Here is a 24,917-nt window from a genome sequence, read left to right as displayed (position 1 = left end):
TTCCGATATATCGTATTCAGTCAGATCAGTCGGGTCAAGATAAACAAGACAGATTCTTCTAGCGTTCAAATAAGACTTGATTAGATCACGTTCAGATAAAATAAGACCAAAGGTAAAAAAATCTGTTTAGTTGCTGTAAGATCGTGTTCAGTCGTGTTAAGATTTTAAATATTTTAAATAAAACGAGCGACACTTTATCTGTGTTTATCAGGGGTTACTCCCCTTTATGAATAAAATCGGCATAGCTAGGAGGATATTCTTTTGTGGTCTTTTAATGTAATACTGTATATCTATTTCATTAAATAAAGTATGCAAACGTACAATTCATTTTTTCCCGATAGAATTTTTAACATTTAATTGGTTATATAAGAAAAGATTAATTGTCTTAACCGGGAAATGTGTTAGTCATTAAAACTTTGCAGTCGTGCTTTCTGACATAAAGTAGTCCTGTATTTATTCATTCCGCCCGTAAAGATATAATGATAAGTAATATATCCCAAAGATGTTCTGAAATTTTCTTAAACATTTTTTTGTTTCTAATGTAAAATAATAGTTCTGATCCATATAAAATTTGTCAAGAAAAATATATTCTAAGTATCTAATTTACTTTAAATTTTTAAATATTATACAGATGACAGTTGCTTGGTGAAAGTTATTTACATTTCAATAAACGGATTATCTAAGCAGTCAACCGAAACGGGTTGTCATTAACTATCTAAATAATTACCAATGCAACGCTTATGATGTTTTATCTATGGACGTAAAATGAATAAAGTTCCATGTTTTATCTTATATAAGGATTTACCGGGTAAAATTATTACATTGACAAATAAAACATTATTTTTTTCAAAAAAAATGCAACAAGAATAAAGAATATTTTAAGAATTTAGTTGACAGTTTATATTTACCATTAGGTACCTATAAAGACCGATTTCGATACCTCTCTTGATTTTTTTTTATCATCAAGTTTTTTTTAGCAAGAACTAATACAAGAATAAATCATATAGAAAAATATCAAACAACGATTGATAAAATCTTGTGTACGGTTTATATTTCTGTTTCGTATCAGATTTTTTTTATAACACCAGCGTTACTTCTCATTTAAAAAACAGTGAGATGCTTACTTGCTTTTTCGAAATTGACCAAAAAGCTATAGAATAACGTAGCGAAATGACTGTACTTATAGATTATACCTTTGTTTTTCCATTTTGAATTGTTTTACACTAGTCATTTTGGGGACCCTTATAGCTTGCTGTTCGGTGTGAGCCAAAGCTCCGTGTTGAGGCCGTATTTTTAATCTATAATTGTTTTATACTTTGTAACTTGGATGGAGATGATTATTTGGCACACATACCACATCTTCTTATTTATATTAACCGGGAGCAGTTTATAATATTTTCATTTCGATAAAAAGAAATATGCAATTCAGTAAATCAAATCGATTTGTACGATATTGTTACATTCAAAAGTCTTTAACTGAAGTAAATGATTGATAGAAATACATTATTTGTATTGCATCGCTCCTAAAATAATGTCCAGTGTCAAATATTACACATCGATGATCACTTAGATGTTCAACTGATTCAACCAAAAATTAAACTTAGGACTAGGATCAAATGCAATTTTTTACGTTACAATTGTTTGTTCTAGCCTGATACGGCGAGCGCGTGTCGACAAAAAAGGTCATGTTAACAAGAGAACAATTGTTGTGAATCAGAGCCAAATTGACCTTTGTTCCAACTTTACTCATAAATAATGCGTGCTTGTGGACAAAAGGTCACAGACGAAAGGTCACAATTCAGTTTCTGAGACTATTTTCTTTGAAAAAGAGAAAATACTTATTTAAAAAAATATATTTTGTATGTATCTTGAACTCCAACTCCGTAAACAAATGTATTAAATGAACAAATAATTGTTTAGTAAACAAACTATCAAAGTGGATTGGTACCTAAACAGCTTCATGGTGCTAAGAAATATTATATCATTTGCATGATTAAAATTTAATAAATCTTCATTTACCAAGGCTAATGAACAATTTCATAAACTGTAAAAAGAATATATGTAATACAAAGTAATTTTTCAAGATATTTCTCTTACATACTTAAACAATTGTCACTTCCTGTCCTGTGACTTTTTGTCCTGTGACTTTTCAGTGTTCGCTTACTGTTAAGAATAGGACCTCCCTTACCCAGGACCTCCCTTACTAATGGAGAGAAAGCTGTCGGGACTACCAATCCTAAGTGTTAGAGAGAATAAAAAGTACATCAGTCATTCTCAATTTTATATGTTTTGCTTAAACAAAACGGTTTTAAATGTTGAATTTAAGGAATGCTCGGATATAAAAAAATAAATCTTTTTCGTTTGCTTTTTGTTGAAATCATCCTGAATAGTATGTAATATTGTACGCTGAACATTCAACGATCATGGCCAAGCATGTGTTCTTCAAAATGCAATCTGTAGAAGAAATAAAATGCTTCGCTGGGCGCAGCTTGATACGACCGCAGAGGTCGAACCCTGAACAGTTGGGGCAAGTATGGACACAACATTCAAGCTTGATACAGCTCTGAATTTGGATTGTGATTAAATATTTGACACAGCATAGGTTTCTGACACAGAAATAATGTGGTCTAAGAACTTCAATTTTTTTAATTTACCTATTATGGTCCAATGTCCAAAATCAAAATACATGGTTAGATTCAGCATATCAAAGAACCCCATATATTAAATTTTTGTTGAAATCAAACAAAGTTTAATTTTGGACCCCAACTTGGACAAACTTGAAAACTGGTCCCATAATCAAAAATCTAAACACATGTTTAGATTCAGCATATCAAAGTACCCCAAGAATTCAATTTTTGTTAAAATCAAACTAAGTTTAATTTTGGTCCCTTTGGACCTTAATGTAGACCAATTTAAAAAACGGGACCCAAAATTAAAAATCTAAAAACACGGTTAGATTTGGCATATCAAAGAACCCCAATCATTCAATTTTTGATGAAATCAAACAAAGTTTAATTTTGGACCCTTTTGACCTCAATATGAACCAATTTGATAGCGGGCCCACAAAATAAAAAATATAAATACATGGTAAGATTCAGCATATCAAAGAACCCCATATATTCAATTTTTGTTGAAATCAAACAAAGTTTAATTTTGGACCCCAATTTGGACCAACTTGAAAACTGGGCCAAAAATCTAAAATCTAAATACATTTTTAGATTCAGCATATCAAAGAACCCCATATATTCAATTTTTGTTGAAATCAAACAAAGTTTAATTTTGGACCCCAACTTGGACCAACTTGAAAACTGGTCCCATAATCAAAAATCTAAACACATGTTTAGATTCAGCATATCAAAGAACCCCAAAAATTCAATTTTTGTTAAAATCAAACTAAGTTTAATTTGGACCCTTTGGACCTTAATGTAGACCAATTTAAAAAACGGGACCCAAAATTAAAAATCTAAATACACGGTTAGATTTGGCATATCAAAGAACCCCAATAAGTAAATTTTTGATGAAATCAAACAAAGTTTAATGTTGGACCCTTTTGACCTCAATATGAACCAATTTGATAGCGGGCCCACAAATAAAAAATCTAAATACATGGTAAGATTCAGCATATCAAAGAACCCCATATATTCAATTTTTGTTGAAATCAAACAAAGTTTAATTTTGGACCCCAATTTGGACCAACTTGAAAACTGGGCCAAAAATCTAAAATCTAAATATATGTTTAGATTCAGCATATCAAAGAACCCCATATATTCAATTTTTGTTGAAATCAAACAAAGTTTAATTTTGGACCCCAACTTGGACCAACTTGAAAACTGGGCCCATAATCAAAAATCTAAACACATGTTTAGATTCAGCATATCAAAGAACCCCAAGAATTCAATTTTTGTTTAAATCAAACTAAGTTTAATTTTGGACCCTTTGGACCTTAATGTAGACCAATTTAAAAACGGGACCCAACATTAAAAATCTAAATACACGGTTAGATTTGGCATATCAAAGAACCCCAATAATTCAATTTTTGATGAAATCAAACAAAGTTTAATTTTGGACCCTTTTGATCTCAATATGAACCAATTTGATAGCAGGTCCACAAATAAAAAATCTAAATACATGGTTAGATTCAGCATATCAAAGAACCCCAAGAATTCAATTTTTGATGAAATCAAACAAAGTTTAATTTTGGACCCTTTTGACCTCAATGTGGACAAAGTTGATAACGGGGCCCAAAAATCAAAAATCTAAATACATGGTTAGATTCAGCATATCAAAGAACCCCATATATTCAATTTTTGTTGAAATCAAACAAAGTTTAATTTTGGACCCCGATTTGGACCAACTTGAAAACTGGGCCCATAATCAAAAATCTAAATACATGTTTAGATTCAGCATATCAAAGAACCCTAAAAATTCAATTTTTGTTAAAATCAAACTAAGTTTAATTTTGGACCCTTTTGACCTTAATGTAGACCAATTTGAAAACGGAACCAAAAATTAAGAATCTAAATACACGGTTAGATTCGGCATATCAAATAACCCCAATAATTCAATTTTTGATAAAATCAAACAAAGTTAAATTTTGGACCCTTTGGACCTCAATGTGGACCAATTTAAAAACGGGGCCCAAAATCCAAAAACTTAATACACGGTTAGATTTAGCATATTAAAACCCCAAGAATTCAAGAATAAAACCCCATTGAAATTGATCAAGAAATAAGCAATTTATACGAAGTATCTTCTTTTGCACAATACTGTGCAATTGAATATTTCTTGCTTTTGTGCAATACTGTACAATTGACAATTTCTTGCTATTGCGCAATATTGTGCTATTGGATATTTCTTGCTATTGTGCAATACTGTGCAATTGAAGATTTCTTGCTATTGCGCAATACTGTGCAATTGAAGATTTCTTGCAATTGTGCAATACTGTGCAATTGAAAATTTCTTGCTATTGCACAATACTTATTATATAATAATTTACACATCCTGTTTGGTGTGTCTCTCCTACCATATCATTATAATTTGCTTTTAAATATTAATCAGAAATAACCAACTTAAAATGGAAAATTTTAAAAGAAAAAAAAAATGAAAAAAAGAAAAAAAAAGAAAAAAAAAAATCCCCCCCCCCCAAATTTTTTGAACCCCCTTATGATTCATCACCCCCAAACTCAATCCCAGCTCCCCTTTGTGGTATGGTACCTTGCAGTACAATTTCAGAGAGATCCATACACTTGAACACAAGTTATTGTCTGGAAACTAGAAAAATGCTTATTTTTGGCCCCTTTTTGGCCCCCTATTCCTAAACGTTTCGGGCAATTACCCACAAACTCAATTCCAGCTTTCCCGTTGTGATATGGAACCTTGTAGTACAATTTCAGAAATATCCAAACACTTACACACAAGTTATTGTCATGAAACTAGAAAAATGCTTGTTTTTTGCCCCTTTTTTGGCCCCTAATTCCTAAAATTTTGAGGCAATTACCCCCAAAATCAATTACAGCCTTCCCTTTGTGATATGGAACCTTGTGGTACAATGTCAGAGAGATCCATACACTTACACACAAGTTATTGTCTGGAAGTTACAAAAATGCTTATTTTTGGCCCCTTTTTGGCCCCTAATTCCTTTACTGTTGGTACCATAACCCCCAAAATCAATCCCAACCTTCCTTTCGTGGTATTGAACCTTATGGTAAAATTTCATGGAGATCCATTCACTTTACCTAAAGTTAGAGTGCGAAAACCAATGTGTCTTCGGACGACGCCGGACGACGCCAGACGACGACGACGACGACGACGACGCCAACGTCATACCAATATACGACCAAAAAATTTTCAATTTTTGCGGTCGTATAAAAACACGGTTTTAAATCATGTACATTGGAAATCAAGAATCGTGTGTCGTGTTCGACCTATAATCCTTTATTAAATAGTCGAAATTGACTATTAATATATAGTTTTGTTTTGCACCTACGTAACTCTATATATGCATGTTTTTGCCACTTTGCTTGGAAAAATTATCATATATCTTAATTCTCTTTCAATAACATTTCCTTATTCAATTTGCTACTCGTCTACCTAAAAAAAAAAGATATTGATTCATTTTTGCCATTTTGGTTATAATAAGTTCTTGGTAGATGTATGTCCTTTATGATATCTCAGGTAAATATCAAAAATGAGTCCTGAGTTTTGACGGTTGTGAATTAAGGATTAGTTACTTTATGGAACACTTATTTCCTTGGATGGTAGTACAAACTTGTATTTTATCCTTTAAAGTTAGTATGCCTGTTTAATAATTTACAGTTTTAAGGAGAATTCTTCGTCTTTTGCAAATAGATGAAGAATAAAATGAAAATTTGCTTTCGATTGCATTCAGGCAGAGAGAAATATGTTTTGATATATTTCAGACGATTTTTAGTACGGATATTAAACTAAAATTCTTAATCTCTTCCAATTTACAAATATAATTTGGTATTGTTTTTTCTGCAAATGGTAGATGAAACTTGTATGTTCTAACTTTTTCAGAGGTCTGTGAAATCTTGAAAATATGACGTTCCCGGAAATCACAAGTCGCTATATAGAATGCTTGTAAAATCAGAAACTTGCAGTACGCTCATATTTAATACTTTTCTGTTAAAAAAGAAAGTGTAAAAATAAGAAGGCGAAAACGGGAAAAGGGGAGGGTTGTTACACGAACACTTTCTTCGCAATTTAATTCTAAACGAATAGTGATTATCTAACTTTTTGTTCAAATATCGAATACACAATCAAATCTCTAACTTATCCACGCTTGCAATAACCTTTTTATTGACAGGTTTCTGCTGGCATTTGATTGGACAACAGTTTAATGTAGGCGTGACAATCTATCACATTTTTCCAATCGGCTGTCTTGTTAAACAAACCTGTGTGCGATGACCCACTGTCCACATAGTTTAGTTTAGAGAGTTTAGTTTTTTTTTTTTATAATGAATTGATCATCAAAAGGACGTTGTTGCTATTGTTGGCCAGGGACTTTCTATACTAATGAAAAAGTCCATGTGTGTGCTTGTCAGATAGAAATAGACAACGCTTATATTTAAGAATAAAAAAAGTGATAAAAAAGAAATATTACTATGCATTGGATGGATATTTAGACTAATTCACTAGCTGTGTTATACAGACGGAGAAATAACGCCACGTGTAGCCAGGATAATTTAAGGGCGAAAGCGCTGTAAAGGCAGTTAATTACAGGTTGTGTGTATTTTTAGTCCAGTTATATCATTATCTTGCATAGTACAGTGTACTTATCAGAGGTGGCTTTCAGTATTTAAGATTTAGAGTTCCCTAATGATATTGAACAAGTTTTATGAATGTCATATTCTGAGCACTATATGAAGGCGATTGTTCTCACTTGTTTATGAACTAGTGCATTATGTCCAGTTTGTACCCTTTTTATCTATGTTTATAGTCAAATTAGTTATCAAAGGTACCAGGATTATAATTTAATACGCCAGACGTGTGTTTCGTCTACATAAGACTCATCAGTGACGTTCAGATCAAAATAGTAACAAAGCCAAACAAGTACAAAGTTGAAGAGCATTGAGGACCTTAATTCCAAAAAAGTTTTGCCAAATACGGCTAAGGTAATCTATTCCTTGGATAAGAAAATCCTTAGTTTTTTCATTGGCAATCATAACACATCTCCTTATTTATATAATGATCCATATTCAACGACCTCAGGTACAAAAAAAATGTATGTAACTAAACTATGATGGGAAACCTTTGACTTCTTTCTTTTATATAAACTTTTGATTTGGTACCATAGAACTATGTAGAGTAAATGTACATTGCAACATGTCAACTCTTTCAACTCCAAGCAAAATTATATTTCCAACCATAAAGTAATTTATGAATGAAAAAAGGAGTTCTTAATTAAGAAATAAACTGATTCGCTGAGTGCAGCTGGATACACCCGCAGAGGTCCAACCCTGAACAGCTGGGGCAAAAATGGACACAATATTCAAGCTTGATACAGGTCTGAATTTGGATTGTAATTAAATATTTGACATATTATAGTTTCTGAATAAATGTAGTCAATGAACTTGAAATCGGTTATATGAATTGAATTTATATTCAACAAGAAATGATTGTAACAGGATGCTGTTACGAAGTCTCCCAAACGAAGCTTCCATAATTCGTAATTCCCAGGGTCGCCTGACATTGGGCAACGTCCAGTGAAAATTGGTTTGGTCCAGTACAGTTATATGCATTAGTGATGCCTGGGACTAACCCTGTATATCATTCAAATCATCTTGGCATGACAAACCAGAATATATATGGTTTAGGGGTGGGGATCTCGACCATTTACAAGATACTAGAACATTGGGGGTGGGGGGGAACCCCTGGGGACTGACCCTATACGTCATTCAAATGTTCGTTACATGACGAACAGGAATATATATGGTTTAGGGGTGGGGATCTCAACCATTTAAAATTTATGAGAACATTGGGGGTGGGGGGGAACCCCTGGGGACTGACCGTATACGTCATTCAAAGGTTCGAGACATGACAAATAGGAATATATATGGTTTAGGGGTGGGGATCTCAACCATTTACAAGATATTAGAACTTTCTCAAATGGCAGGGGGTCGGGATGACCCCTGGGGACTAACCCTGTATATCATGCAAACCATCTTAGAATGACAAACCAGAATATATATGGTTTAGGGGTGGGGATCTTGACCACTTACAAGATATTAGAACTTTCTTAAATGGCAGGGGTGGGGGTGACCCCTGGGGACTAACCCTGTATTTCATTTGATGTGCTTTATCATGACAAACCAGAATATATATGCTTTAGGGGTGGGGATCTCAACCATTTACAAGATATTAGAACTTTCTCAAATGGCAGGGGGTCGGGATGACCCCTGGGGACTAACCCTGTATATCATTCAAACCATCTTAGCATGACAAACCAGAATATATATGGTTTAGGGGTGGGGATCTTGACCACTTACAAGATATTAGAACTTTCTTAAATGGCAGGGGGTGGGGGTGACCCCTGGGGACTAACCCTGTATATCATTCAAACCATCTTGGCATGACAAACCAGAATATATATGGTTAAGGGGTGGGGATCTCGACCATTTACAAGATATTAGAACTTTCTCAAATGGCAGGGGGTGGGGGTGACCCCTGGGGACTAACCCTGTATATCAATCAAACCATCTTAGCATGACAAACCAGAATATATATGGTTTAGGGGTGGGGATCTTGACCACTTAGAAGATATTAGAACTTTCTTAAATGGCATGGGGTGGGGGTGACCACTAGGGACTAACCCTGTATTACATTTGATGTGCTTTATCATGACAAACCAGAATATATATGGTTTAGGGGTGGGGATCTCGACCATTTACAAGATATTAGAACTTTCTCAAATGGCAGGGGGTCGGGATGACCCCTGGGGACTAACCCTGTATATCATTCATACCATCTTAGCATGACAAACCAAAATATATATGGTTTAGGGGTGGGGATCTTGACCACTTACAAGGTATTAGAACTTTCTTAAATGGCAGGGGGTGGGGTGACCCCTGGGGACTAACCCTGTATTTCATTTAATGGGATTTATCCTTTAAAACATTTTCAATTAAAAAGATTGTGTTTATCACAAACGGTTTTCAATTTATAATCATTTGAAAATTTAAAAAAAAAAAATCCCATAGGGTTCTATAGTAAAACCCTCTTTTCTTTTTGCCCCTCAAAGTACCCCTTTATAAACCCCACTGCACAAACAAAACCCTGATTGCACCACTAGACATGTTAGTCTAGCATATTGTGAAACCCTAAGTTAATCTGACAAGCGGTTTTGGAGAACAGGTGCGGACAAGTTCAAATTTAAAAGCGGCGGAAGAGGAAGAAGAAGAAGAAGAAGAAGAAGAATAATAATAATAATAATAATAATAATAATAAGAACTGAGCAAAAACAATAAGTCTTCCCAAACTTCGTTTGGGAGACTTAATTAAAGATTTCTTGCTGTTGTGCAATACACTGTGTTGTTGCGCAATACTTAATAAATCTGTTGCCAGACTATAAACAAATAAAGTTCAATTTCTTCTCAATGTCATATTTGAAATTTATGAAAATCAATAGGGAGATTACATCAATAGCTATAAATAATTCACCAAAGTTTCATGTAAATTGCTTAAAGCATTTTTGAGTTGTTGTCCAAAAACTGGAAAATCCCCCCTTTTTTAATGAATAAAACCCCATAACTCAGAAATGTAAAATCTAAAATTTATAAAATTCTAAAGGGAGCTTACAGATTGATAATTTAGTCTTAGATGCAAGATTTTTTTATCAGTTGTTAGTGGCTTTGAACTAGCTGTCAGTAACTGCGAGTACCCTCAGATCTGTACTTAGTGTCTTTTTGTTGTTAGGATGTACAACTACCCGACCACGTCCACTTGTATTTGTATTTATCCATCTGATGAGTTTAGCCTCTTTCAACTGATTTTTATAGTTCTTTCTTATATTGTACTGTTACACCACTGTCCCAGGTTAGGGGGAGGGTTGGGATCCCGCTAACATGTTTAAGCCCGCCACATTCTGTATGTACATATATGTGCCTGTCCCAAGTCAGGAGCCTGTAAAAGTGTAATTCAGTGGTTGTCGTTTGTTTATGTGTTGCATATTTGTTATATTTGTTCATTTTTTTTACATAAAATAGGCCATTAGTTTTCTTGTTTGAATTGTTTTACATTGTCATTTCGGGGCCTATTATAGCTGACTGTGCGGTATGGGCTTTGCTCATTGTTGAAGGCCGTACTGTGACCTATAGCTGTTAATTTCTGTGTCATTTGGTCTCTTGTGCATGTGTGGAGAGTTGTCTCATTGGCAATCATACCACATCTTCTTTTTTATATTTACATCAACAGATATAAAAAATTCACCAAAGTCAAGGTGAGACAACAAAACTTAGTTGTAAGATCTCTGAAATTTTTTACAGGGTACCAGTTTTTCTCATTGTTGGAGATTGTACGGTGACAGTAACACCTGTAACTGCTTAAACCCATTTCTTATGCACTTTAGTTTGATAAACTCACTGAATATCATACCACATCTCCTTATTTTTATATGCATTACAATTTACATGTGCATGTAATTGTAAATATATATATATCAGAACAAAATTCATTGCATCACTTTTATTTATGCATCCTTTGGCACAATACAAGTTCTAAAATTACACAACATAAAACAACTAAATGTTATTTCAGATGAAAGTTTTGTTTCAGTTCCATTCATAGGATTTATTAGAATTTTGTATGTTTTGCCAAGTCCATTAATTCGCTCTATGTGACATACAGACATAGTTGACTAAACCACCAGGAATCGAACATTCAAGAATTTTCAGTGTTTCTGTTTTTATTTGATAAAAAGGTTGCCTGAGCTCTAGCTTTAGGTTTTATCACGGGATGTTCTGTGCTGTCAATAATAATCCAAGTCGTAGGAAACTTTAATTTGAAGTTGGATGGTGAAAAATACCTGACTAAACCACTAGATGGCCAAGTGTTAGCCTCACACCACTGTTTAGACATAAAAACAATCCATGTATACACAATATTCTTAACACTAGATTCAATCTAGAATCTAGACAGTTCAAAGTAGGTTGTATGATGCCTCAATTTCATCAAAGTCATAAAAAAACTGATTTTCAACTGACACCCTATCAATTTGAAAATATATGTATCTCAAACAATGTGCTGCTGGACCAAGTGTGGTCAAAACAAATAAAAATTTAGTATACAACTCTAAACCGGTATAAAAATGCATGGCTGTGTCACGTGTCTTCATTTCAAAATTCTCTGCTGAAAACATATAGGCATTGATGGTGTTTGCGTAATTCCATCTGTGAAGCTCAACATTAGCTAGGCAGTTGGTGGTGGACAGTCATAAATCCTTTCTGCAGTATGAATGACTTCTTCAGGAAAACCAACTTTACAATCAAAACTTTCCTCTAGATTTCTACTACAATATTCATCAAGTTTAGTTCTTTTGTTTTCACAGGAAACTGCCCTGATTTTTCTTTTTGCGGACGATTCAGTCTCTTGCTTGGTCCAGGAAAATAGGCTGGGAATGGCAGTAGACTTAAGTCTCTGTATGGTGGGTTTGTGCCCTGAAAAAGGTTATAAAACATTAGTTTTTTGATAATTAAATGAACTTCCATTAGCAATGTATACTTTGTACTACCTGGCGAAATATTAACTAGATTTATTCATTACAATCTGGATAAAACTATGTTTGCCTGATTCAATGTATGTTATGTAAATCCAAAGAACAAACAATGAGAGACTTATGCAACAAACGTACATTGTTTGTACCTAAATAACTATAATATAGATGAGAGCATGTCATTGTTTTTTTCCTGTTAACATTGTCATTGATATTTTTCAAGAAAGTCTATGAGGCATAGCTTATGCATTCCTGTCATTACTACATTAGCATAATTACTGCTAAAATAATTCTCAGTATGATATACCTCTTGTAAGAAATCATTATAATTGTAGCAATCACCAAAAAATCTCAAACAGATCACATTGAATCGTAATCCAAAAAATTATGACGTCTTGAATTACCCACCCCCTTTTATTCTAAAACGATAATTGCGGTTGTAAACAGACTTTGGTTTATTCGCATGGCGATTACATATATAACTTTATATTTCACAAAGAAAATAGAGTTTTACCATGAATAGTTTCCTGCACGTAGTCTTTTTCAGTAAAACGTGCCTTGCAAACAACAGCTGATTGAGATGGACTCCACGATATCATCGTGTTCTCGTCCAATCTGCGTATGGGCCATGGCGTTGATCCAACTTTTCCTTCTTGTTAAGTCATTTGGAAATGCATGTCATCCTCTTAAATGACATCCAGGTACACAACAACAAGTACTTGGCATCGTTAATTAAAAATAAAACTGATATAGTTGCACAGTGCAGAAACCGGAAGTTGAGGAACAGGATCCGCTACCACGGCGCCACCTATTCAGGAACGATAATTTGCTACTTTATATAACTTCGACATTACAATAACGTTAGACGGGTTCACGTGCATAAACAGAAATGCGCTTTATATTGTATAATATAATTCATGTTCAGTCGACCTTTAATTATTATAGCAACGACTGAAATGATTTATAAACATCTAGATTGCAGATAACACTCGAAATTAACCCGAGCTCTTTCCACACGGAATTCAAATAATTCTAGTTAGTCAATCGGTTGACTGCTTATAATGCAAAATACTAATATATCAAAAGTTTTTAAAACTAACAAAACACAATGATCGTTTCTCTATTTCCCAATGTAAATGAAATGAAACAAAAAACATTTTATATCGCAATAAGAAGAGGAGAGAATTCAACATTTCCGGATCTACTTGGAGCCTAATGACCCCCCACGTAGATAAGTTGGATATCGCGGAAGGAAGGATTAACCCGGCAACTAGAAAGGCATTAAAGCACTGCCTTTAAAACTAGAGGCTCTAAAGAGCCTGTGTCGCTCACCTTGGTCTATGTGCATATTAAACAAAGGACACAGATGGATTCATGACAAAATTGTGTTTTGGTGATGGTGATGTGTTTTGGTGATGGTGATGTGTTTGTAGATCTTACTTTACTGAACATTCTTGCTCCTTACTATTATCTCTATCTATAATGAACTTGGCCCGGTAGATACAGTGGAAAATACTTTGTAAAAATTTACAAAAATTTACAAAATTTATGAAAATTGTAAAAAATTGACTATAAAGGGCAATAACTCCTTAAGGGGTCAATTGACAATTTTGGTCATATTGCCTTATTTGTAGATCTAACTTTGCTGTACATTATTGCTGTTTACAGTTTATCTCTATCTATAATAATATTCAAGATAATAACCAAAAGCTGCAAAATTTTCTTAAAATTACCAATTCAGGGGCAGCAACCCAACAATGTGTTGCCTGATTGGTCTGAAAATTTCAGGGCAGATAGATCTTGACCTAATGAACAATTTTACCCCCATGTCAGATTTGCTCTAAATGCTTTGGTTTCAGAGATATGAGCCAAAAACTGCATTTTACCCTATGTACTATTTTTTAGCCATGTCGGCCATCTTGGTTCGCGGGCGGGGTCATCGGACACATTTTTTAAACTATATACCCTAATGATGATTGTGGACAAGTTTGGTTAAATTTGTCTTAGTAGTTTCAGAGGAGAAGATTTTTGTAAAAAATTACAAAAATTTACAAAAAATGGTTAAAAATTGACTATAAAGGGCAATAACTCCTTAAGGGGTCAACTGACAATTTTGGTCAAGTTGACTTATTTGTAGATCTTACTTTGCTGAACATTATTGCTGTTCACAGTTTATCTCTATCTATAATAATATTCAAGATAATAACCAAAAACGGCAAAATTTCCTTAAAATTACCAATTCAGGGGCAGCAACCCAACAACGGGTTGCCTGATTGGTAAGAAAATTTCAGGGCAGCTAGATCTTGACCTAATGAACAATTTTATACCATCAGATTTGCTCTAAATGCTTTGGTTTCAGAGATATGAGCCAAAAACTGCATTTTACCCTATGTACTATTTTTTAGCCATGTCGGCCATCTTGGTTCACGGGCGGGGTCATCGGACACATTTTTTAAACAAGATACCCTAATGATGATTGTGGACAAGTTTGGTTAAATTTGTCTTAGTAGTTTCAGAGGAGAAGATTTTTTTAAAAGATTACAAAAATTTACGAAAAATGGTTAAAAATTGACTATAAAGGGCAATAACTCCTTAAGGGGTCAACTGACCATTTTGGTCAAGTTGACTTATTTGTAGATCTTACTTTGCTGAACATTATTGCGGTTTACAGTTTATCTCTATCTATAATAATATTCAAGATGATAACCAAAAACCGCAAAATTTCCTTCAAATTACCAATTCAGGGGCAGCAACCCAACAACAGGTTGTCCGATTCATCTGAAAATTTCAGGGCAGATAGATCTTGACCTAATAAACAATTTTATCCCATGTCAGATTTGCTCTAAATGCTTTGGTTTCAGAGATATAAGCCAAAATATACATTTTACCCCTATGTTCTATTTTTAGCCATGGCGGCCATCTTGGTTGGTTGGCCGGGTCACCGGACACATTTTTTAAACTAGATACCCCAATGATGATTGTGGCCAAGTTTGGTCAAATTTGGCCCAGTAATTTCAGAGGAGAAGATTTTTGTAAAAGTTTACGGACGACGGACGACGGACGACGGACGCAGGACGACGGACGCAAAGTGATGAGAAAAGCTCACTTGACCTTTCAGGTCAGGTGAGCTAAAAATGATGATTTTAATTATGCTAAAAATGATATATTATCCAATCAAAGGGGAAGCGATATGTCGGCTCCTGAATCCGCCACTGACCAAGCAAATTACGACATAATTAAACAATTAACAACCTTGTAAAATAATAATAGAAAAGCGTCTTTTTTATCCCTTATATTTTATGATATTTTGTGGACAATATAAATCTTAAATCAGTGTTTCAAAGTCATATCAGATAAAAAAAAATAATTGCAATTTCTGCCACAAAAAAAAAACGTATTTTAGAATCACGAAATAATTGAAATCGAATTTGGATTAGTTTTGTGCTCAATGGAATTTATTAAGACTTTAAAATATCTGTTCCTTTATATTCGCTATTTTGAGATCGAATTTAATGAGGTTCAGATATAAGTATGTGCCAAAACAGAAAAAATACAGTTGCAAATCAACGGGTACGTCTAAACACTGCCCAGGACGTCCTGAGTGCACTCAGGACATACAAAGTGCACCCAGGACTCTTTTAAAGTCATCGTATATGCACACAGGAAAAATGTTTACATTCTTTTCACGTTGTCTATTTTAGTGGAAACTTTTGGAATATTTTGAAAACGAACTTAAATAGATATTCAATATTTTTATAAAATAATGAGGGCACGTGTCACTGATTCACAACTACTCAGCCGTGAATAGTCCAATCAACAAAATTGATTGGATTATCCTTATTGCTTATGAATATTCAGATTCAATATTTTATTAATCTATCTTATGAATATTATGTTATTAAAACAGTGTTTTTTATAAAAATTTAATAATGCGACATTTTAAAGTTTTTTTCGAAATTGATTTATGTAATTAAATACTTTGTGTATTGACTTTAACGATAATGGAGAAAAAAACCTCAAAAGTCCCATTTAATGTATTTTTATACAGTTTATGTGTAATAGTCAGCTAAATTAATTTTGTTATTATACGTTCTGCAGTTCTAAAGTAAAAGAAATAACAATTGATATTGTTTTATAGTTTGTCTATTATCAGTTCGTTTTTGTTTTTCTTCGTGAATTTTTTCTCCTTTCCAACATCAATTAAATAAACGAATATCATATTTTATTTAATATAAACATACATAGTGTTTTTTGTTTTGTTTTGATAAGTCTAATATCTTGGTAGAGTACGTGCTTTTATTGGTTTCTTTCTTTGGTTTGGCTTATGGGTAAGTTTTTGTTTTATTTTTATTTAACATCTGTGCATAAGGACTTATTCGTTGTAAGAACGGACTGAGTATCTTTCAACAGTCTGCGAAATAGTCTTTTTCGCTGTTCTTGATTATGAGTCTTGCAAAAACAACATTAAATTGATATGAAATAACATGTTTTCTGTAAGACCAAAAAGTTCATAATTTCTCATGAGCTCGATTTAAAACCAAATCTTACTACCTGAAAATGTTAAGAAAAAAAAACAAATATGATAAATGACGGGAGTTCAATGTACGCATTATTTTAGCCCGTTTGTGAAAGGGGGTCGGTCTTGATTGGGACAGAAAACTGACAGAAAAATGGAGTCAAATTCATTATTCAGAATTTATTTTCTCATTGAAATTCGTTCAGGCTTGTAATCATGGTAATACTGGAGAAGAACGATTTTAAGGAGAAGCAAAACTTTACTGTTTGAGTTTGATTATTTGAAAATCGTATTTTGATAAGTACGGCAACAAATACAGATAAGAACGGGCTTCATTCAAAACCAAATATTGCCTTATTAAAATGTTGATGACAAATTCCTTCTTCAGATTTTATTTCCCTATTCAAACTCGTTTGAGGAATTTATTACTCACTCATCGGTACAGCGGATACAGCTTAATAGGTACTTCCAGAGACATATAATGTATTATATGTCTCTGGTACTTCGAAGGGTGAAAAGCTATATACCGTACATTCATTTAACTATGCACCGTACAGAAGGATTTATGTGGTCAGCTATACACTGTACACAACGCTTCTTTTCGGAATAAAATATCGAAAAATAACATATGTATGAAAGATTTCAATGCCAATTATTGAAACAGCTATACTTATTACGTACACACAGTGCATGGCCTTCTATCAGAAAAAGAGTTGCAATATTGAATATAGAATCATATCGGATGAGACGAGCGCCAACTTCTTTGACAAGTGTTTGCACATGTTTTAGTTTTAGTAAGCGTTCTTGTTTTAGGAAAATAATGAGACTTCTCTAATCATCAACCTACGACCAAATCATTTCTTAAAACAACAATTATATTTAGATTGAGGTACACATTGATATTATGTAAACAAAACAAAGACTTTCTTACCGTGTCAGAAGAAAAATCGATCACGTCCGCTTGGTTAGTACCTATATCCGCTGTACCGATGATACACGGTGTTACTGGACAAGAACGAGTGAAAAAAGCGACAGTGTCTTGTAAATATGTGGATACACTTTCAATAGTCACACACATATTTTATATACATTTATTTCGGGAATTATTTTTTAATTTATTATGCGCTCTATTGATGCCAGATTTTCCTTTTTTTTACTATCAATGTTCAACCACACCTATATATGCATTCTTATATTATAGGACTTTCCTCGTAGATGAAACAGGGGTTTTATCCAAAAAGGACGTCACGTTTTGCAATGAATAAGATCTATATTATTTTTAACGTTTTCAAATGAAATGAATTGAATTGAAAATTTCCCGACTATAGACAAGACAAGACGTATACATGTACATATACGTAGACTTCGTTTGGATGTGACATGTCTTTAAAATTAATACAGTTGAAATAAGACTGAGAATGAAACTTTTTTCTGTTAACTATGTACCATAAATTTAGGTACATCTCTCTACGATTAATCAGTTCAGTTCAGTTCAGTTTCTTGTATATTCCTCCATTAATTGTGGAGCACTACCCATAGGGTATAATTGTAGCAACTATATACACCTTAGAACATAAGGAAACATTTAATTATGTACAGATGACTGAATTTAGGCAATAATAATTACTAAATAATTAATATTATAACTAATTCATAGGATTGTCATCATAAAATTTTAAAAATAATATTCATAATGTGCTGAAGTGTAAGAATAAGTTAAGTAAGAACTGGATATATTTACAAATAAGAATTTAGAATTTAAGTGGTCTTAAATTAAACTTTCTTATAATTGTTAGTTAAAGGTGCTATACGTACATCAGAATTTATAATGAGAAGGTTATTTTATAAGACTTATGTAAAAGGGTTGGGGTTTAGAACGATTCATCATATATACATGTTTTCCTTCACAGTTTAAAGTTACCTTATTTCGGATCTTATCATTATTCTTTAAAGGTAACTGGATATTTTAAAACTTTGCAAAAATTTTTATTTAATTTAGGTCCTAATACGTCATAAAATAGTAAGATGGTAAAGTAGGGAACTATTTTATTTTCAAAAAGTTTACTTATACTGTACTTGTGTTCAAGTTTTTTATCCTTTTTGTCCTCTGAGTATATGCATGGCTTGGGTGAAAGAAAAGCAATTGATCTATACTCATATAAATAACCCTTTCAATTATGAATTCTTATAAACTGAACAAGTAATAGCTTTTCTAAAAAGCTAGCCGTCTCATAGCTGATGAAAGTGGAAAATGTTTTCTCTTTGTAGTTCAATTCGTTCAAAATTGTATGTAAATTGTAGTAGATAACAAAAATTATAAAAGGCTTATACCTTTTTTTAGATTTACCAATTTTTTTTTGGGGAAAGTATTAAAACTGGAAATTGGGGGTAATGTCTTTTTATCGATTATTTTTTTTGAAACAGATATCGGAGTTGTTCGTTGGCTTTTTCTTTGGTTGTTTGGTTATTTATTTGTGTTAGAAAAGTATGGCCGCTTCCACCTGAAAGTTTTTCGTTCATAATAGGCATCGAAAAGTGTAGAGACTACTAGAGAGTGAAACGTAGTAAAATTTAAACATATAAGAACACAATTAATATATTTCCAACGGTATCTCACATCTTTTCAAAAATGATCCTTAAAATGTAAAGCTTCACATATATGTATGGTTATTTTTGTTGTCGATGAAGATTTTGTCTATTCATTGTAGTTGGACTGCAATGTGGAATGCCCCACGCCTCTTTTTCTATATTTGAATAATGAGTATCCTTAACAATTAAATGTTTCTTTTTTCAGATTATTTGGTTTTATTGGACTTCTTGATTTTATTTTTTGATGAAAAATACTCAGAGTCGTGAGACGGGTAATTTGTTATACAAGACCTATTGTAAGCGCCTGAAAACAAAGTAGTTTCGCCTCCATTTTTTTTCAAATCATAATAGACGTCGTTGGTTATAAAGAAGGTGATAAGTTCTGCAAAGCTACTTTAAGTTCACTATGAGGCCATCAACATAAGAGAATCAACAAATTTGACCAAAACTTGATCAAGCATACAGCTTGATACTGTATCTTTTGTTATTGTTTTACTTGTACATATCTTCATATTTATTTACTATACCATTTAATGTTGAATGACGAATAAGGCCCTTATCATACTTACCCTTAAAAGCTTGACATACTGGATTGACATAATCTTTTGTGGGAGACCGTTCGTATGTTGACATATAAATGTCTTTTTGTTTTATGATCATAATATATGTATGTTTATACTTGTTTTTACAATTCTTGTAGAAAACATACAATTAAGAATAATCTTTTAAAGTGCCAACAGTATTTTCGTCTTTTAAATTTATAATTTTCTTTTATTTCTCTTTCTCTCATTTAGCATGTCTAGTATAAATAGTCAATAAACCTCAAAACAAACATTAGAAGTTTGTTCCTGACCCTGCTCATAGTTCCAAGTAATATCTGAATTATTTTTTGCTATTAAGATTATTTTTTGTAACAAAAAAAATGTTCCGGCGTGACATTTGTTCCGCTGGAACTTATTTCATAGGAAATATGTTCCACCGGAATTTATATCACAGAAAATTTTTACCCGGAATATATATTTTAAGAAAATATGTTCCAGCACTGTAAAATTTGTTCCGGAACTAATTTTTTTACTAAATGTTAAATAAGTTCCGGGTGTTATAGATTAACATGATGCATTAACTTTATATCAAGCAAAACATTCTATAGTTGTACCTGACAAGTTTAATATTCAACATTGAAGTCTTTAAACAACACGACAACGTTCAAAATAAGGTAAATCTTTGAGAAATTCAAATTAAGTCAGCATATATATTGTACGTAGATAATATGATTAAAAAACAAATGCACAACTATGATTAACAACTGCGATAAATATTTAAAACACACTATTTCATTTTTTGTCTCGCCTTGACGGAGTCAAAAAGCGAGACATAGGTATGCTGTTTCCGGCGTCGGCGGCGGCGGCGTCGTCAACAATGTATTAGTTTGTGATTAGGTCTAGTTTATGGCGAACCACAAGTGGTAGGTCAATCATATTTGGTATGCAGTTGTATTAGCATTGGCACATCTCATTTCCATGGAGATTATTTGGCCCTGCCCCCTCAGTCATGGTCTATTGACTTTGAAACTTTTGCTTATTTTACATGTATTAGTTTGTGATTAGGTCAGTTTATGGGGAACCACTAGTGGTATGTCAATGATATTTGGTATGCAGTTGTATAAGCATTGGCATATCTTATTTCCATGGAGATTATTTGGCTCCCTTAGTCATGGTCTATTGACTTTGAGAATTTTGCTAAGTTAACATGTATTAGTTTGTGATTAGGTCAGTTCAAGGGGAACCATTTAGGGTAGGTAAATGTTAATTGGTATTCAGTTGTATAAGCATTAGCACATCTCATTACCATTGAGAATATTTGGCCCCGCCCCCTCAGTCATTGTCTATCGACTTAGAAACTTTTGCTTAGTTTACATGTATTAGTTTGTGATTAGATCAGTTTAAGATGAACTGCTAATGTTAAGTAAACGATATTTGGTATGCAAATTTATTGGCATTTGCAAATATCGTTTCCATGGATATTATATAGCCTCACCCCCTCTTCATGGTTCATTGACTTTGAAACTTTTACATAGTTTATAAGTTAATGTTTGTGTTTAGGTTTGTTTAAAGGGAACGACTTATAATAATTCAATGGTATTTGGTATGCAGTTGTATTAGCTTTGGCACATCTCATTTACATGGAAATTGTTTAGCCATGTACCTCAGTCATGGTTCATTGACTTTGAATATTTGCATAACTTATGAAACATGTTAAAGTATTGCTATTTTAATTTCAACATTTGCATAATCAAAATTACAAAAGGATGAGACATATTTCTGTGAAAACAATTTATCTACAAATTCTGATATGAAGTAGCATATGTTGAATTGCAATATTCATAAATAAATGATTGATCTATAAAAACTTTCTGACGGATTTTTCTTATTCTTCGCTTATCTGCCTCATTAAATTATTGTCATTTGGATATTTTTGTATGGATAATGTAATTAAACATTTTGCTATACTCCACAGAATCCATATTGGATGTTTACACCTTTTATTTATTACATTATCAATATAATACATGTTATTATAATGTACTTGAATTATAACTTTAAGCTCACTGATAACAATGCTCAGTATAAAAGAAAACTTGTATAACCAGTGGAACATATTTCACAGACAAGGAACTTATTTCACCAGGTAAGGAACAAATCTCACAAACCTGGAACTTATTTCACTAGGTAAGGAACAAATTTCACAAACCCAGAACTTATTTCACCAGGTAAATTGTGGAACTTATTTTATAGAGATGGAACAAATCATATAGAAATTATCTGTGAAAAAAGTTCTCCCAGAATATATTTCCTGTGATATTTGTTCCACTGGAACTTTTTTCACAGGAACTAATTTTGGCTCACATATTCACAACTATTCTATATATTATAGTTAGACTTGGGAGGATAAAAAACTTTAAAATGTTGTAATGACATGTCCATTGAAGAAGACCGTAGATTGAACTTTAGAAGTAAATTGTCACGTTTTGTTTGTTGCTTAATTGGGTTGCTGTCTAAATTAATTATGTATACTTCACATCTCCTTTAAAATCATTCATAGAAATTAAACATTGCTTAAAATATGTTAGCATACATCGTCTGAGAGTAGTTTTTTGCTCTTCTTATATTCCCTTTTAGATATATTTTTAGTCTTCTGTTCTTCAACCTCTGCTATATCTTGCTAGGAAGAGCTAGCTAGGTAGATCTAGACAACATCCAACTCAGCCAAACGATCTTGGGTGTGTGTGGGGGCACTTATTATGTAATGAGTGGAAAGGATGAGTCGCTGGGATAGGTCACTGTTTGAAGCTTCATGAAATTGCATGAGGTCGAGAAATTTAGGTGAAATATAAGACAAGATTGATGATTGAATCTGAAACTAATCAGATGTCGATATTTTTTTACAGATGCAATTAAAATCACCAGAGATTGTGTATATATGTCTCTAAAATCACTTTCGTAAATGTTTAAGATATTTGTCAAATCTATTTACTAGTATCTCCCCATGAAATAGCGTAACAATGATAGCTATGTGGAGGTATATATACTTATTGTAAAAAATATATGATAGCTAGGGTAACTGCATGTATGTTCTTTTATCATTCAATATATATAGTCAAATGCGTTTTGTTAAAATATACTTTTTCACTCATTTGGTCTTTTGGAAAATGTTGTTTGTGCTGTATTTAGACCCCTCTACCAAGAAATTTGTTTTGCATGCACACATATAAAAATTGCGGTTTTTATCCAACGCAATCATAGGTTTGAACGTTGTTTTCAATTTAGACTTGTTTATATTTTTTCGTTTGGGCTTGTATTATATTTGCCTTCGGACTTATATGATCCGTTCATCCTATTTTGACTCTTTCAAAATTCAAGAGTCTATCCTAAATTGAGGTAAATTATATGGCCTTCCAAATACCGTTTCGATTCCTAACATCACTGAAGAGACATTAATTGTCGAAATCCGGATATGGTGTACAAATGTTTGCACCTCATGTTTGCGGTATACCATCTTTTCCGCAAGTTTATTGTTTTCTGTTTGGTAATAAATTAATGATAAGATTATATATTTGCATAAGATGGAGCCATTTTTGTGCCCATAGCAGTGCCATTTGTCTGTAAATAGTGTTCTCCTTGGAATGTGAAGTTCAAGGAGAACACTATTTACAGACAAATGGCACTGCTATGGGTACAAAAATGGCTCCATCTTATGCCAATATATTCATGGGTAAAGTTGAAAAGCAACTGCTGGAGTGCTCCATCGAAAAACCGCTTTCCTGGTATCGATTCATTGATGACGTTGACATGAAATCGGACAAGGGAGACCAAGAATTACAAACTTTTATAACAAATGCTAACAATCAACACCCTACCATCAAATTCACCCATGAAACATCTAATTCCACCATAAACTTCCTTGATACATCTAGCACCCTCTCTGTAGGTATAATAAACACAGATATATACTCTAAACCTACAGATACTCATCAATACTTGTCGCCTGAAAGTTGCCATCCTCCACACTGCACGAAGAGCATTCCATACAGCCAAGCTCTCAGAATAAGGCGAATCTGCTCCTCTGAAGACACTGCAAAACAACGTCTGGGGCAGCTCAAAGGACATTTGAAAAGAAGGGGATATAAACACAAAAACATCAAAAATAGTTTTCGAAAAGCGGAATCCATCCCCAGAAGCAGTCTGCTAACTTACAAAGAAAAACAGAAAAGTAAAAGAATCCCATGTGTGCTCACCTACCATCCATGCCTGAGAAATAGTTTCAAGACCATTCGTGATCATTGGACAGCAATCGAGAAACATTCTAAGTTATCCAAAATCTTTCCTGAGCCTCCCATGATTGCCTTCAAACAACCTAACAGCCTGAGAAATATACTTGTCCGTGCTGACCTTTCCAAACCTAACCATACTGTAGGTAATTGCCAGCCTTGTGGGGATAAGCGCTACAAATGTTGCAACCAATTGCAGCATTCATCAACATTTCACAGTAAGACCACAGAAAAGACATACAAGATCTTCTGCAATGTCAACTGCAAAAGCTCAAACGTGATTTACGTTCTTGAGTGTCCTATATGTGGTCTCCAATATGTTGGTGAATCTATGCAGCCATTTCACAAACGCCTTAATGGCCACAGGAGTGACCTCACAAAAAAACCGTATATTCCTGTCAGCCAACACTTCAGGTTACCAGATCACAATCTGAAAGATTTTGATCACATGAAGATCCTTGTGATCGAACAGGATTGTACATGGCAAAATAGGCAAAGAGAGAATCGGGAGAAGTTTTGGATAAAAACACTGGGTGTCCTCCATCCAGATGGAATCAATAGAAAGAAATAATTAAATTTACAGTCTAATATTTATATTATGATATTCAGGATTTTGGATTAAAATCAATCGACCAAAACTTACCTGTATTATTACTGATCTATGTTTACACCTTATACATTATATATCAGTATTGTTAAAACTTTTAACACTGAGGAAGGCCATTTGTTGAGCCGAAATATTTGCAATTATTGTA

The 24,917-nt window shown here is 33.2% G+C and overlaps 3 protein-coding genes across 4 annotated transcripts in view; 1 reads left to right on the top strand and 2 right to left on the bottom strand.

Annotated features, from left to right (window-relative positions):
• LOC127712220 (beta-glucuronidase-like) overlaps window positions 1-24,917 on the top strand; it is a 988,629-nt gene that overhangs the window by 830,717 nt on the left and 132,995 nt on the right. The window lies entirely within an intron of this gene.
• Window positions 1-24,917, bottom strand: part of LOC127712225 (uncharacterized) — an 83,774-nt gene that overhangs the window by 15,657 nt on the left and 43,200 nt on the right. The window lies entirely within an intron of this gene.
• On the bottom strand, window positions 11,188-12,985 carry LOC127712233 (uncharacterized). The gene is made up of 2 exons (XM_052218563.1): window positions 12,744-12,985; window positions 11,188-12,173 (listed from the first exon to the last, which is right to left on the bottom strand). The coding sequence occupies exons 1-2, from the start codon at window positions 12,826-12,828 to the stop codon at window positions 11,926-11,928; spliced, it is 333 nt and encodes a 110-aa protein (XP_052074523.1). The 5' UTR covers window positions 12,829-12,985; the 3' UTR covers window positions 11,188-11,925.

This window comes from Mytilus californianus, unplaced genomic scaffold, assembly GCF_021869535.1.
Source record: "Mytilus californianus isolate M0D057914Y unplaced genomic scaffold, xbMytCali1.0.p SCAF_8, whole genome shotgun sequence".
In the NCBI taxonomy this organism is placed as follows: Eukaryota; Metazoa; Mollusca; class Bivalvia; order Mytilida; family Mytilidae; genus Mytilus; species Mytilus californianus.
This window is presented reverse-complemented; position numbering and strand designations above follow the sequence as displayed.

Excerpts from the sequence above, each read along its gene's own strand:
- LOC127712233 (XM_052218563.1), bottom strand. The coding sequence starts at position 12,828 with ATGATATCGTGGAGTCCATCTCAATCAGCTGTTGTTTGCAAGGCACGT. Across the intron at positions 12,174-12,743 it reads CGTGCAGGAAACTATTCATG|GGCACAAACCCACCATACAG; the intron begins GTAAAACTCTAT and ends AACCTTTTTCAG.